Source organism: Helobdella robusta (genome assembly GCF_000326865.2).
Source record: "Helobdella robusta unplaced genomic scaffold HELROscaffold_81, whole genome shotgun sequence".
Lineage (NCBI taxonomy): Eukaryota > Metazoa > Annelida > Clitellata > Rhynchobdellida > Glossiphoniidae > Helobdella > Helobdella robusta.
Window position 1 is genome coordinate 411295 of NW_008705469.1, and position 17028 is coordinate 428322.

At 34.6% G+C, this 17028-nt stretch overlaps 3 protein-coding genes across 3 annotated transcripts; 1 reads left to right on the forward strand and 2 right to left on the reverse strand.

Moving 5' to 3' along the window:
• Positions 1 to 116: 116 nt before the first annotated feature.
• Positions 117 to 13206, forward strand: HELRODRAFT_182172 (hypothetical protein; the record flags this gene model as incomplete). Its single annotated transcript, XM_009032471.1, has 19 exons — positions 117 to 155; positions 830 to 999; positions 2169 to 2269; positions 2761 to 2920; positions 3231 to 3468; positions 4386 to 4497; positions 4778 to 4840; positions 5136 to 5303; positions 5709 to 5844; positions 6551 to 6666; positions 7058 to 7257; positions 7730 to 7832; positions 8127 to 8180; positions 8565 to 8915; positions 9415 to 9627; positions 11044 to 11262; positions 11997 to 12125; positions 12822 to 12953; positions 13100 to 13206. 19 exons carry the CDS (start codon positions 117 to 119, stop codon positions 13204 to 13206), a joined length of 2811 nt encoding a protein of 936 aa, XP_009030719.1.
• Positions 13207 to 14159: 953 nt separating this feature from the next.
• HELRODRAFT_182173 (hypothetical protein) lies at positions 14160 to 15815 on the reverse strand (the record flags this gene model as incomplete). The annotated part of the gene is made up of 5 exons (XM_009032472.1): positions 14160 to 14169; positions 14476 to 14587; positions 14872 to 14984; positions 15355 to 15478; positions 15647 to 15815. The coding sequence occupies 5 exons, from the start codon at positions 15813 to 15815 to the stop codon at positions 14160 to 14162; spliced, it is 528 nt and encodes a 175-aa protein (XP_009030720.1).
• Positions 15816 to 16019: 204 nt separating this feature from the next.
• On the reverse strand, positions 16020 to 16967 carry HELRODRAFT_182174 (hypothetical protein; the record flags this gene model as incomplete). Its single annotated transcript, XM_009032473.1, has 3 exons — positions 16020 to 16247; positions 16453 to 16591; positions 16801 to 16967. 3 exons carry the CDS (start codon positions 16965 to 16967, stop codon positions 16020 to 16022), a joined length of 534 nt encoding a protein of 177 aa, XP_009030721.1.
• Positions 16968 to 17028: the final 61 nt, after the last annotated feature.

Sequence of the window (17028 nt, forward strand, 5' to 3'; positions counted from 1 at the left end):
AAAGAGAGAGAGTGAGAAATAGAAAGAGAGAGGAAAAAAATTTACACAAGCATACACAATCACATAGACATACAAGCATATTCACACATGTATAAATAATAGAGAGATAGTGAGAGATGAAAGTGAAAGTTAGAGACAGTGCAAAATTGGAGAAGGTTGAAATATTTTAGACTATAAAAACCTTGTAAAGACATAGCAATATTGTAGAGGAATAATTTATGAACGTGTAGCTGAATAAAAAAAGATCTATATTAACAACAACAATAATAATAAATAATTATATTACTTATATTTATTATTATTATTATTATTATTATATAGTTGTTTAGTATTATTATTTCTTTATTAATACTATTAATTTCATCTTTGTAACATGACATTTTTGTAAATGTTTATTTACTGTATGTTGTTTAGTATTTTTTTCTGTAAATAATAACATTACTACTACTACTACCACCACCACCACTAATACTACTAATACTACTACTGCTGCTGCTGCTGCTACAACAACAACAACAACAACAACTACTACTGTTGTTTCTGTTACTTAGATGGGATTGTTGGTTTGTTGAATGGTAGGTAGGTACATAACTCATTTCTTTTCGTTGTTGTTGTTGTTGTTGTTGTTTTTATTGTTATTAATGTTTTAATTGTTTTTGTTGATGTTGTCTTTCACTTGTCATACATTCTCTCTCTCTCGATGAAAGCAATTTGTTAAAATAAAATTTTCCAATAAGATAATAACACTAATATAAATTAATCAAATCACAATAAAGTTTATAAATAAACAAATGAAAAAAATCAAACTCCATCAAAAATATTTTCAAAGTCAAGATCCGACCTCTTGTGTACAGAGCACAGCTCAACAAAGGTCAACTCAACCCACATAAACGCTTACAGTGCTCTTGATCGCTTCTACGAATGGATCAAAAACCACACAGTTTTGGAGGATTTCGCACATCTCTTGCCAAGATTTGATTCTGCAGCCCTAGTCACTGAGTAAGTTCTTGCCTATTTTGTTCGGTTACCAGCAAACATCCAAGCTAGAGTCAGAGTCCGGGTTCCATCCCTTCAAAAATATCCGACTTTGACTCAAAACTCCAACCTCAGACGTTCTGGCTGTAGAGATGTTTGTTCTATTCAGTTTGAATTTTGTAGTTTTTTGATTGCTTTGTTATTACAAAATGGGATTTTGATTGGTTTGTTTGTTTGAATTTGTTTTTGTGTGTGTTTCTAAATGTGTTTTTAGTTTTTTGTTGCTGTGCGGATGTTGAGAGGATTTATTTTACTCTTTCGTTAGTGATTTGACTGGTTTGGTTCGAACGAATCTCGTGTCTTTTCAAAACATTTCGTTGTTAATTATTATCAATGAATCACTCATTTAAAATAATTTCTTCGTTAAATCTTGTTAAAACTTATAAACTTATAAAAAACCCTTTCTTTAACTAATCATCAGCATTAGGCTACTAAAAAATAACACGTACACACACACACCACACACACACATACGCACACAAACACACACACACACACTCAAACAAACAAACACACAAGCATATATATATTTTATGGGGAAATTCTTAAATGTCTTACTTTGCATACAAAGTCGTTTCAAACATATCGCATTTCGTCATTAAGAAAGATCGTTAATGTTTTAGAAATAATTTATTATTATTATTATTGTTGTTGTTATTATTGTTATTATTATTTTTAACGTCATTGTAGTAAATCATCTTAATGTACATGTATTTTTTTTAACAATCTTCAAGTTGACTGGCTGGATAGATGAATGAATGAGTGAATGAATGAGTGAATGAATGAGTGAATGAATGAATGAATGAATGAATAAATGAATGGGTAAATGAATGAATGAATGAATTAACGAGCAGTTAAATATATTAAATTAATGCTTGAATGAATGATTTCATTTATTAATTCTTAAATGATCGAAAGTATGAAGAAACGAGTTAACGAACGAACGGACTATCTCATCTTCATCCTCTACCTCGTCTTCATCATCATCACCATCATCAAATTATCATCGCCATCATCAAACCATCATCATTATCATCATTCTTATCATCGTCATAATTAAACCATCATCATCATCACCATCATCAAATCATTGTCATTATCACCATCACAACCATCATCACTACCATCACCAGTTACAACTTACTATCGTCTGATTCGACTCGAGCGATCGGTGGCTTGGCAGACATAGCGGCTGCTTGCCGGATCAACTCAGTGTCCATCAACAAGGACTCTGGTCAGTACGGGACTATAGATACCATTTCTCACGAGTTGGGACACAAGTTAGTAGTTCATTGATTGGCTGGCTGGTTGGTTGATTGGTTGATTGGCTGGCTGGCTGGTTGGTTGGTTGATTGGTTGGTTGATTGGTTGGTTGATTGGTTGGTTGATTGATTGGTTGGTTGATTGGTTGGTTGATTGGTTGGTTGGTTGGTTGGTTGGTTGATTGGTTGGTTGGTTGGTTGGTTGGTTTGGTTGATTGATTGGTGGTTGGCTGGCTGGTTGATTGATTAATTTGTTGGTTGGCTGACTGGCTGACTGGCTGACTGGTTGATTGGTTGGTTATTTGTTCGGTTTAATAGTAATAATGATAGCAATAACAATTATAGTATTTTAAGTTGTATGTATATATATATATATATATATATACGTGTGTGTGTGTGTGTGTGTGTGTGTGTGTGTGTGTGTGTGTAGATAGATGAATGTCGAATCCCGCCAAAAGTTTAGGAGCCTATCACGATGGTGACAACAACGATTGCCTATCAACTGATCAATTCCTAATGGCTATGGCGCCGAATTCAGTGGCAGACGAGTTGTTTAACAACTCCTACAAAATGTCAGAGTGTAGTGTGGCTTCTATCCATAGATATATCAGTAACTTGAACTAGTAAGTAGTTCTTTGTCGATGTTTGTCGCGGTATTTTGGCTGCAATATGCCGACATTTTTCATTTCAGCTGTCTGTGGTGTATTTCTATTGTTTGGTGTTATTATTGTAGATAGGCACTTGTATTTTGAGATGTGTATCTGGTGTAATGAAATAAATTACTATTAAAAATATTATAAAAAATACATAAATGAAATCATTAGGAGTAATAGCAAAATTAATAGTAATAAATGATTGTAGTAATGTCAGTTTTAACAATAATAATAATAAACCAAAGATAATTAAAAATTTTTTTTATTCTTTGCCCCAAAGTAACCAAAGAAACTGTTTACTAGACGGCCAATCGGAAGCGCGGGAAAAGGACGATGACGATGACAGCAAAGAACAAAAAACAACAAATAAACATAAAAACACGTACAAAGACAACGTAATTAGGTACAACATCACGAAGAAATATGCGCTAGATAATGCAACCTTGGCGCCGGGTCAAAGGTTCAGTCTGGACGACCAGTGCAAACAAATTTATGGCCGAGACTCGTACCATTGTAAGGTGAATAATACAAAAAATAAAAAATAATAAAAACAACAATAATAACAACAACAACAACAACAATAATAATAATAATTTAAAACTTTTATTATCAATAAACCAATAGGGGAGTTGAAATAAAAATGAAATAGAATTTCATTGTACAGTATAATAGAACCATAGATGCTCATTATCTAGGATAAGATAAAATAATTAATAATAATAATACTACTACTACTAGTACTACTACTACTACTACTAATAATAATAATAACAGTGATTATACAGTAACATTAGCAGCAGCAGTAGTAGAAGCTCTAGCAGCAAGTAGTAACAGCAGAAATGTTATTTCACTCTCCGCGCTTAAGCTTTCTTACATTTACATTCCTCATTTTATAATATTGTCTCCCATATTTTAAAGAATAATAATAACACTGTGTAGCAGCAGCAACTGCTGCTACAGAAGCAGCAAAAGCAGCTTCTATAGCAGCAGTAGTGGTAGAAGCAGCTGCTCTAGCAGCAGTAGCGGTAGAATCAGCTTCTGTAGCAGCAGTAGTAGTAGAAGCAGCTGCTCTAGCAGCAGTAGCGGTAGAATCAGCTTCTGTAGCAGCAGTAGTGGTAGAGGCAGCTGCTCTAGCAGCAGTAGCGATAGAAGCAGCTTTTGTAGCAGCAGTAGTGGTAGAAGCAGCTGCTCTAGCAGCAGTAGCAGTAGAATCAGCTTCTGTAGCAGCAGTAGTGGTAAAAGCAGATGCTCTAGCAGCAATAACGGTAGAAGCAGCTTTTATAGCTGCAGTAGTGGTAGAAGTAGCTGCTGTAGCAGCAATAAAAGTAACAGCAGAACCAGCACTAGTAGTAGCAGTAGTAAGGACAATACTAAACAAAAACAATGTTGATGTTGAAAGCAACAACAAAAATTGTATTAACAATTTTTTCCTCAGGGCGGTGGACTGATGGTGACTGAAGTCTGTAAGAAAATGCTCTGCTACAAACCGGAAACGCGAGAATGCTTCAGTGACGTCAAAACTAGAGCCGCCGAGGGCACTTCCTGTCGTTAGAGATCTTTATCATTATCAATTATAGTCATAATTACTTTAATTATAATTATCTTTTTAATCAGTCGAAATTTTCTAATCTTTGCAAGGGAAAATGTTTAATGAAATGTTTATTGGATACATAATAGTTTTAAAATTTAAGTATAATTATTATTATTTTCATTATTATTATTATTATTTTCATTATTATTATTATATTCATTATTATTATTATTTTCATTCTTATTATTATTTTTATTATTATTATTAATTATATTTTTGAATAAAATGTCTGTCAGGAAACAAGTCCTGGTGCAAAAGAAGCTACTGTCTGAAGGACTCGAACGCTCCTGAATTTAACAGTGAGCTGGCTGTGACGTAATTGTGACGACGAAATCATGACGTCATCATCACTATGATAATCTTACGACGTCATCATCACATGACGACAGAATCATGACGTCATCATCACTATGCTAATCTTCTTTTCACATATACGCCGACTTCAAAACCGCCATAACCACACACCTACCGCACAAAACGACAGCGTCATAGCGTATTAACATTAATTAAATATTTATTTCTACGTATAATTAATTAACACGAATCCATTATGACGTCATCATCGAAATTGTAATAACCACCGCTTCCGTGCAGCCGACTGCCCGTACGGCGACTACAAGGGCGTCATTAACACTTACGAGCCGGACAGAACGATCACTTGTAGACAGATTAGTAGGAGTAACGCCTACTACTGCTACGAAGATTACTACAAAGACAGATGCTGTGAAACCTGTAAGAAACTGGCAGACAACTCTCTCCCCGGTAGGTTGTTGTTTGTTTGTTGTCTTCGTTGTTGTCATTATTCCATTTGTTATTACTATCCTTTTTGTCATAGTTTATACTTTGTTTGTTTTGTCTTGAAAAAGCGACGCTGAGTTTTCAACTAAGATTTTCGTTCAAACATCTACTTCAACTACAACATCAACAACAACAACGACAACAATAATAGTTATAACAACTACAATAGCAAAAATAGTTAAATTTTGAATAAAAAAAACATATTCACCTCATGACTACATCACAATTGCGTCATAACTACGTCACAAATACGTCCCGATTACGTCCCGATCACGTCATAATTACGTCACAATTAATTCACAATTGCGTCACAATTACGTCACAATTACGTCATATCTACGTCATAACTACGTCATAATTACGTCTTAGGCTGTGAGTTCGGCGATAAAGACGTTAGCAGATGTTCAAAAATCAAGCCGAGTGAGTGCTACGATGAGAATATGCACAAGGAATGCTGCCACACCTGCCCGAAGAAAACCATAAAAACCGACAATCCAGACTGTCTGTTAGTTTATTTTTATATTTTAATTATTTATAATTATCAATTATAGCTATTTGATTATAGTTAATAATTTAATTAATATAAGTAGTTTAATTAATTTTCATTTAAAAAGTATTTTTATTTCTTTCTCGCGCCTCATCCTTTCAGAACATTGGCGACCATCGACCTCCACAAAAGATCTTTAAGACTTTGTAAGAATTGAAATATAGTGATATTCAGCCAGTGACACAAGGACTTCACGAATGTTATTCGTTGTTGTTGCTGACCGCGATCTCTTTTCCCTGCAATCTTTCCAGTAGTTGTTAGATTTTCCATTCTTTCCTTCCGCATGATGTGACCAAAAAAACTTTAACTGCCCCCGTCGGATCGTCTGCAGTAATTTCCTCTTTTCATAACCGGACTGTTTTAATACATCCTCATTCGAAGTATGAGAGGTCCAACTAATTTTCATAATTCTCTTCTTAAAAACCACATCTCAGCAGCGTTAATCTTTTTTCCCCATTTCTTTAGAAATTGTTCAAAACTCAGAGCCGTAAGTTAGCACAGGAAAAATGTAACGGTAATTAATTTTGCCACGAAACTATAAAAAACAAAATTTTTGGCTTTTAAAATTAAAGTTTATTTAAAAGTTGAAATCAATATGGAAATATATATAGTTTGAAATTATCATGATAATTATTGAATTATTACTGATCATAATTTATTTAAGGTACGGTGACAAGGCTGAATGGTGCGATCGAGTCACCAAAAACATGCCTTACCATTGCTACAACGACCTTGGAATCTGCTGTCACAGCTGTCCGAAACTTAGTATTGGAGTTTTGGGTCAGTTGAATTTGTTTCTTTGCGGTTCTATGGTGTAATGGTTAAGGTGTCTGGCTCTGTTGTTACAGGTGCCGGGTGCGAATGTGAAAGAGTCCGGGCTATTGTGTGCGTTCGTATGCACTGTGTGCTTGTTGTTGATACTTTAAAAAAAAATAATAAAAATTGAATTATACGAAAGATTATTTGCAAGCTCTGAGTATTTGGAAGCTCTTATGAGAATGTTATGTTTAATTTAAAGTTCTGTTGTAAAGATTTCATTCGACGCTGTAAAAGTACTACTGACAGTGCGACTATTGTTGCTATGAACCTTGACTCATAACCACGGCCATTACTAATTATTCAAGTCCAAAAAACAACAATCTCCAAGAAAAAATACTTTCACTCTTAAAAGGTTGCGAATATGGCGACAAAGGAACTGGTTGCTCTGCGCTGAACTGTATCGAGCGTAACTACTGGAGCTACTGCTGCAAGACCTGCCAGGGCGACATCTTAAACGCCAACTACCAACTGAACTTCACTACCACTACTACCAAAATCCCGACGACCTTGAAGACAACGATTGACCTTAAGAATGAGGATTTGCCAGAAAGGGTTAGGCCGTTTGGGTTTTAAGGGTTTTTTTTAGATTTTTATTGTTTTGTTGTTTTTCAATCGGTTTGTTTTGGTTTTTGGCTCTGTTTTGTTATTTTTTGTATGCTTTTGTATGTTTTTATGTTTTTTTGTATATTCGTTCGGTTGCCTGTGGACAATTTTTTGTTTGAAAGTTTTGAATTTGTTTAACACTTTGCAAAATGTTATTGGTCTGCTGAAAGCAAGTGCACGTTTTTCTACTATTTTCAAAAATTAACTTTTAAATTTCAAACAATCGTGAATTTAATTTTATCATTCAACCAACTGATCAAACAACCAACCAACTGACCAACCAACTGACCGACCGACCGACCGACCGACCGACCGACCGACCGACCGACCGACCGACCGACCGACCGACCGACCAACCAACCAACCAACCAACCAACCGACCAACCGACCAACCAACCAACCAATTAATCAGTGTGAGAAGGATCGTGCCTCGTGGTGCAGACGAATCCATCCGGCCGAATGCTACAGAAGTAACAACACCTGCTGTTACACCTGTTATGATTATTACGAACCGGAGAACAAAGGTTAGAGTTCAAAAGTTAAACTTTCCAAAGTTGAATAAAATAGGTCATTTTTGATATAACTAGGTTGAAATAAAATAAGATTTTTGAATTTAGGTTGTGGGGCTAGCGTTTAAGGGATTGGATTATTGTTTTTAATAATTGTGATTAATTTTTTTTTATTTCTCATTGTAATTTTAGTCTACATCATCATCATCATCGTCACCATCACCATATCATCATCATCGTCACCACCATAATCATCGTCACCATAATCCTCATCATCATCATCATCGTCACCACCATCATCACCATCAGGTTGTGAGTATGGGGACAAAAATAAAATGTGCAGTCTGGAACAATGCAGGAGAGGTTGGTGATTGTTGAGTCAGACGGATACTGAAATTGTTCACTGAAACCCTTTTTTTCTTATTAGTTAGCTTTATGTGTTCACAGTTTACTGTGGACTCTATTCAAATGATTCGTTTCAAGTTTTTATATAACTTCGCGGGCTTAACTCGAGAGACTGGTTTCAAGTTTCATTAAAAAATTTGATTCAAAAAGTCACAACAACAAACCATTTAGAAGCATTTTTAAGCATATGCTTAAATTTTTTATCAAATATGATACATGATTGAATAGATCATATTTCTGATACATCCTGTAAGCAAATCTCAAACGAGAGAAAAATTTTTTTCTAGCAAAATTTTATTATTTTTATTTTTATCCTTATTCTTATTCGTTATTCATCTTTAGGTCAATATTACTTGGACCAATGTTGCGACACATGTGAAGACTACCTGACGACAACCGTAAAATCGCAGCCAACACAAACAACAACCACACAAAAAGCTACCACAACTACCGCCACTACCACTACTAAAACTACCGCTACCACTACTACCACTGCTACCACTACTACTACTACTACAACCGCTACTACTACTACTACTACTACAACCGTGCACCCGAAATGCCCAAGAGGGGATTTGCTGTCTTGGTGTAGTAGGATTAAACCCCAAGAATGTTACAGGTCGGAGTCAAATTGTTGCTACAAATGTTTAAATTTTTCCATCGAAGTTGAGGAAAAATACGGCGCTATGCCTGGTTAGGAGTTTGTGTGTGTTTGTTTGTATGTGTGTGTGTTTGTTTGTTTGTATGTATGTATGTGCGCGTGTTTATGTGTGTGTGTATTTTTGTTTGTATATGTGTCTGTGTTTGTGTATGTTTGTTTGTATCAAATCACTTTTATTCAATCAAACAAAAGAAAAAGCATGAATGATTCGGAGACCAAAAAAAGAAAATTAATTCTTGTGGGCTCGGCCACCATGATATGTGTGTGTGTGAGTGTGTGTATGTGTGTCTGTGTGTGTGTGTGTGAGCAGGTTATCTCATTTTTCTCAGATGATTTTTACGGGTTTGACTTGATTTAGCTAATAAAACAAATGTGTGTCTACGTGTATTTCTGTATGTGAGTTTATGTGAGTGTGTGTATGTACGCGTATGTATGTGTGCGTGAGTGTGTGTGTAACAATTTTTCAAGATGAACAGCCAATTCATAAAAGTTTAAAAAACAGATGAAAATTAATATTGCCAACCATCCTAGAATGCAAGTACGGCAACAGGCGAATCGACTGCGACCGATACTACTGCTACGACAAAAATTACGCCAAATCATGCTGCATAACTTGCAGTGCCGAACTTACCACCACTATCAGCACCACTACCACCACCACCACCACTACTTCTACTCCTTCCACTACTACTACTACTACTACTGCTGCTGAAGAAACTTATGGAGTATTTATTGGAAAACTTGGTGAGAATTTGTAGTGTTTGTTTCATTTTTGTTATCCATTGTGAAGATTCACAATATAAAAATTTAATTCATTTTATTAACCATTCATTCTTTCATTCACTTATTCATTCACTTATTCATTCACTCATTCATTCATTCATTCATCCATTTTTTCCATCCATCTCACTACTGACAAAAAACCAAAACAACTGATAAACAATAGTGTCGATAAAATCTCTCTCTCTTCAACAGTGGCTGTATCGGCGCCTGCTTCTAAAACATCACCACTATTACCAGCAACCACAACAACCACAACTACAACAACCACAACTACAACAACCACAACTACAACCACAACAACATCTTCGCCAAAACTGGACGTCAACTGCCCTAATGGTGACCGGGCAGACTGGTGCCGGACAATAAAGGCGAGTACATGCTACAGGTAGGTCTGCGTGTTGTTTGAATATTGGTATAATAATAATTATATTATTATATTAATATTACGATATATTATATTATATTATATAATTTCAGATATATTATTTATATAATTATATAAACTATTTTTGTGATTATTTATATTTATTATGATTTGTCATGCTGCTAACAAGAAGTAGTCTATCAGCATTGACCCGGTTAAGTCATTAATCAGTTAACTAATGCCGGTTTTAAAATCCTTTGTCAATAGCAATAGTTTTTGAAAGTTTACCGGCGCGACCACAATCGATACTTTTGTATTTTTCAAAATGAAATTTGATACAATCTTTGAGCACACTGGCGATTATTGAGTCTACTATCGTAACAAATTTTCAGGACTAATGTCACTTGCTGTTTAACTTGCCAAAAATTCTTCGACTCTAGTAACATTGGTTGGTCTTTCGTTTTTCTAAACCTGAGTGTTTATGTGTTTCTGTTGCACTTCTAGTCGTTTTACATTCATTCATTCATTCATTCATTCATTCATTCATTCATATTCATTCATTCATTCATTCATTCATTCATTCATTCATTCATTCATTCATTCATTCATTCATTCATTCATTCATTCATTCATTCATTCATTCATTCATTCATTCATTCATTCATTCATTCATTCATTCATTCATTCATTCATTCATTCATTCATTCATTCATTCATTCATTCATTCATTCATTCATTCATTCATTCATTCATTCATTCATTCATTCATTCATTCATTCATTCATTCATTCATTCATTCATTCATTCATTCATTCATTCATTCATTCATTCATTCATTCATTCATTCATTCATTCATTCATTCATTCATTCATTCATTCATTCATTCATTCATTCATTCATTCATTCATTCATTCATTCATTCATTCATTCATTCATTCATTCATTCATTCATTCATTCATTCATTCATTCATTCATTCATTCATTCATTCATTCACCACCTCCCACACAAAGGTTGCGAGTACGGGGATAAAGCATCATGGTGCCCTGATCAGGTGCGGAAAAATTCCAAAGACTGCCTCAAGGTTTCCTCTTCCGTCGGTACGGAGTGCTGTCAATCCTGCAAAGCCATCAAACAAGAAAACGGAAACGGAAATGGAAACGGAAATGGACATAATACGGGTACCGGAAATGGATACAGTGAAGAAAATGGCGGATACAATAACAACGGAAGTGGGAACGGTCACGAATCATTACCATCATCATCATCATCATCATCATCGTCATTATCATCGAATTTGATTTCTTGCTCTAGAGAGGATAGAGCAAAGCATTGTGTGGATGTGAAGGCACATGATTGTTACGCATACAATGAAACCTGCTGTAATGCTTGCAATCGACATTACAATTACAAATTTCCTGGTTGGTTGGTTGGTCGGTCGGTTTGTTGGTTGACTGGTTGGTTGGCTGGTTGGTTAGCTGGTTAGTTGGTTGGTTGGTCGAATGGTTGGCTGGTTGGTTGGTTGGTCGGTGTGTCGGTTGGTTGGTTGATTGGTTGGTTGGTTTGTGGTTTAATTAATTAGTCGATTAGTTAATTGGTTGAATGAATAAATGAATGAATGAATGGTTAATTGATTGACCGACTGACTGATTTTTTACTATTGATTAGTGTATTGAGAGTAGTTGATTGATTGAATGATTGATTGATTAATTAATTATTTAATTGATTGGTTGACAACAACAACAACATTAACAACAACAACATCATCAACAACAACAACATTAACAACAACAACATCATCAACAACAACAACAATATCAACAACAACATCATCATCATCAACAACAACATCAACAACAACAACAACATCATCAACAACAACAACATCATCATCAACAACATCATCAACAACAACATCAACAACAACATCAACAACACAACAACATCAACAACAACAACAACAAAGGTTGCGAATACGGTGATCGAGTGAACTGGTGTCAGTCGAAAATGAAAACTGAAGAGCATTGTACAAGCCGGAGAGATATGGCCGACCTTTGCTGCTGGACATGCTTCTTGCTCTCTAAAGAAGGAAAAGGTCTTTCTCCATCTTTCTATCTTTTTTTTCATTCCTACGATCGTCTTCTTGTTCTCACTTCTTCTTAACTCGTGTTAAGCACTCTTTGGCTAAATCTGTTTTTGCTTTTTCTGGCCCTTTTCTCTGAAACTCTCTACCTACTTCTCTGACTACTTTTCTATCACTTGCGAAGTTCAGAGCGGATCTCAAGATCCATCTGTTTGCAAAATTTATTAAGGGGCGAGGATTGATTGATTCTTTCGTTCGTTTGTTTTCTCGTTTGATTGTTTGTTATGCATTCATTTATCTACCCATCCATCTATCCATTCATTCATTCATTCATTCATTCATTCATTCATTCATTCATTCATTCATTCATTCATTCATTCATTCATTCATTCATTCATTCATTCATTCATTCATTCATTCATTCATTCATTCATTCATTCATTCATTCATTCATTCATTCATTCATTCATTCATTCATTCATTCATTCATTCATTCATTCATTCATTCATTCATTCATTCATTCATTCATTCATTCATTCATTCATTCATTCATTCATTCATTCATTCATTCATTCATTCATTCATTCATTCATTCATTCATTCATTCATTCATTCATTCATTCATTCATTCATTCATTCATTCATTCATTCATTCATTCATTCATTCATTCATTCATTCATTCATTCATTCATTCATCCCACCCCAGCATACACACACAGCAAGTGTTTGGATGAAGCGAGTTGGTGTGAGAAATTGAAAGCACACGAATGCTACAACGAAAATACTGAGAGGACCTGCTGTTCCAAGTGCTTCGAATTGAGGCAGGGGAAATCTGGAAGTTGGTGATGTCTATCTATATATAAATATTTTGGGGTATATTTTGGGTATAATTTTGGTAAATTTTGTGCAAACACACACGCAGACGCACACGCACACACACAAACACACACACACGCACACACACACACACCCTATTTTCTACAGAATGCCGTTACGGTGATCATGTGTCATGGTGTGTTGCACCGACTGACTGCTGGGAGCATTACAAAAAGTGCTGTAAGACGTGCGAAGCTGACGATGATGACGAATAGATGATGAGGATGATTATAATGATGATGATGATGAGAATGAAGACGATGATGACGATGAAGATGATGACGACGACGACGATGATTGCAGTGATTAGGTGATGATGATGAGGACTGTATTAGTGTGAATGATTAGGAGTCTAATCATTAGACGACGATGATGATAATGGTGATGCTTTTGTTTATGATGCTTATATGATGAAGACCTTGACAACGATGTGGTTGAAGTTGTTGATGATGATAATGATGATGATGGTGATGATGATAATGATGATGATGGTGAATAGATTGTGATAACGATGATGATTAATAAGTGATGATGACGATTTTTATTATATCAGAGATAACTTATGAGATTTTTTTTTTCAAACCTAGGATATTGATGTTATTAAGAACAATTGACAAACACAACAAAAACACAAATATAATAATAATAATTATATCATAATATAATTATTAATATTATTATTATACAATTATTATTATTATTGTTTGTTTTTTTAATTAAAAATGCACACGTATATAAATAGCATAATTCTCTTTCAAAATAAATGAATGAATGAATGAACGAACAAACAAATGAATGAACGAACGAACGAATGAATGAACGAATGAATGAACGAATGAATGAATGAATGAACGAACGAACAAACGAACGAACGAACGAATGAACGAATGAATGAACGAATGAATGAATGAAGGAAGGAATGGATGAATATGTAAATAAGAACGCTACAATGTTTTTTGTTTGTAAACTTTTTAGTGAAGCAATTTTAGCTGTTTGTAATTTCTTATATACATTTTGATAGATTGTTCGAGAAACATTGTTTAAATATAGTAAAATATATTATAATTTTTATTATTTTATTATATTATTTATTATTATTATTATTATTGTCCTCCAGAATTTTTCAACCTTTAACTGTTGGCGACTAGTTTCGATTCAAAACGGGAGTTTATTGATAGCTGGGGTTGAAAAAAAAATTAGAATGAATAAATAAATAAAATTTAATTATAAATAATAATAATAACTATTAATACTAATAATAATATACTAATACTACTAATAAATAATAATAATAATAATCAATAACAATACTATTATTGACTTTCCAAAACAAAGTCCGTACCTCACTCACTGAACTATCACAAGCGTCTCAACTATTGCTAATTGTAACCAATTACAATCAATTATAACTAATTGATTGTATTATAATTAGTTGTAACTAATTACAACTAGATATAATTAGTTATAATTACTTATTTACATACCCGCCATATTTGAAACAACTGAGAGGGCAGTCTTCTTTCAGCTGGTCCTTGCATGCACTCTTTTGCCCCCTGACCAAGTCGTCGCAATTGCTGAATCTGTCTGCATGTCCACCTATATTTTTTTCGTGAAAGTAGATCATTCTATTGTTATTTTTGGTAAAATTATTTTTGGTAAAATTAGGCGTGTTCCTCTTTCAAATTATGGCGTAGAGCCCTGGTATGAATGCAAGCTCTGCCGGAAGCAACTCATCATCACCTAGGACTTTATTTCAAATCATGGAAGGAGCGGAATGATAAATTTGAGAAATCAATTAAATCCAATTTGCATGTAAATTAGTGAAAATTGAATTAAGAATTAAACGTTTTATTGAAAAATAAATGAAATAAATATGCAACCTTTCGTGAAAAGGTTGTTCTCGCTGTATACGCAGTTGCCTCTATCGCACCTAACTCGGTTTCCGCAATACTTCGCGTCAGATTTGCCGGATTTCAAGCATTTGTTTACCTCCCTGTGTAGTTTTTCGTCACATTTTTTTTTCAAAATATACAACAACAATGAAATGCAATGATAACGTCAATAATATATAAGTTAAATTTATGAATTCGTCATCGTTGTTGTCCTCTACGATATGATATACAATACATATATTAGTATTTTCAAAAGTTTCAGGCACTTTGATATAAATCTGGAAGAGTTTTATATATATAGAAAAATATATTACTCTGGGAAATGTTTGTAATGAGAACATGTAAAGTTATACTTGATAACCATAAATTACTTTTACAAGAGGGGAGATTTAGCCCAAAAGCCCAACTAAGCTCCCACCCTGATGAAAGTTATAAATAAACACGAGAATAGCCTAATGTTCTTGCTTATACCTCATGAACGGGAAGCAGGATTGGCAGCAGCCATCTTGGTTCTGTTTTTGTTCGCACATGAAAACATTTTTCGCAAACAGTTGGTCGCAGTTAGAGTACATGTTCATATCGCCCTCCCTGCAACCTTTTGAATTCGAAAGGTTAAAGGTTAAAGATCATCGTTTATTCATTTATATTTATTAAGTATTTATTTATTTATATAATTCTCGCATACAACGTGAGCATACAACGTGATATCGAAAATTTTAAACAGTTATCGATTGAAAATTACGGCGAATAGTTTTTAATTCACCTTGAGGGCCTTCTTTTTGAATTTCCTCGCACGTTCTGCAGCAATATTTGGCCATGTTGGGGTTGTTTGAGCATACCCCACGCTGGCGTTTCAGATCGGGGCATTTGAGTGGGGCGTTGTTGTAGTTGATTGATTCAGTCTGGTCTCCGTGCACACATTTGTCTGTCATTTGAGAGTGACTTTAACTATTTCCAACATAAGGATGGGCGAATTATTGAAAATAAAAGTAATAAAATTAGTTGTCTTAGTGAATCTTTGAAGGCTTAAACTTTTTCCGTGTTCTTTATATCTTAACCTTTTCATTCAAATTAATCTATTTTTATTCATATCATTGACTCGGTCATTACTAATATAATTTAAACAAAGTTGTTGCTCATAATTCTAAAATAACCATCTTCAAAATTTTCAAAAATTTCACAAACTGACCTCTTCCGGTGGGGGCATTGCTATCCGCGACGCACTTACCGCCCATGCACCAACGTTTGTTGCCGCAGGGCGTGCCATCGTAGGCCCTATACATCTTGCCCCCTTTGCACTGGCCTTCGTCCAGGTTTTTACAGAACATTTCTTCGCAAACTTTCTCGTCTGACTCTTCTCCCGCCTGTTTATTTTTTGTCAATGATGGAAATTTTTTTTACATTAAAAATGATTGCCGATGTGGTGAGGTTTGAGAGATTGAAGGACGATGAGGGCCCAAAATGATCAAAACGACAGTAACTAGAACAGTGACACTTGTTTTTTTATTTAAAAAGAAATCGCAAACTAAAATTTAAAAAAAAATCTGAAAGAATTTATAGAAAACTAACACTGCAGAAATATGAGCCCGGCCCGAATACAAACTGACACTGCTGGTCCACGCTGAACTTTTGACCTGGGAGGGTTTTCAGGTGCTCAGCAAATTCACCGTTATCCCTAGCGCTCACTTTCAAACAGTTTTTATCTTTCCTGAAAGGGATTGAGAGAGAAAAGTGAAAGAACGATAAAAAAGAAGAAAAAAAGAGAGAAAAAGCGAAAGAGAGAGAGAGAGAGAGAGAGAGAGAGAAAAAGATTTAAAAACAAAGAACATGAAATTATAATAAAACTAATTTTAACGTTTCTGAAACCTCCGAGAACTAATTAATCTACGTCAAACTATGAATAAAGATTTTTTTTACATCGCTGTGTCCAATCTCTGGACCGTATCGTCAAAGTAATTGATGGAGCACGGGGAAAATGTGTGGAGGTTGTTGACGCCACTGCCGGGATCGTTCTTCCAGGCCATCAGGAACTGATCCTCGTACCGGCAATTATTCCCATTATCTCCGTCGTGATTTGCCCCCATGCTGATATATATTTTTCAGGGAGAAATTATTATTATTATTATTATTGTACTTATTATTTTT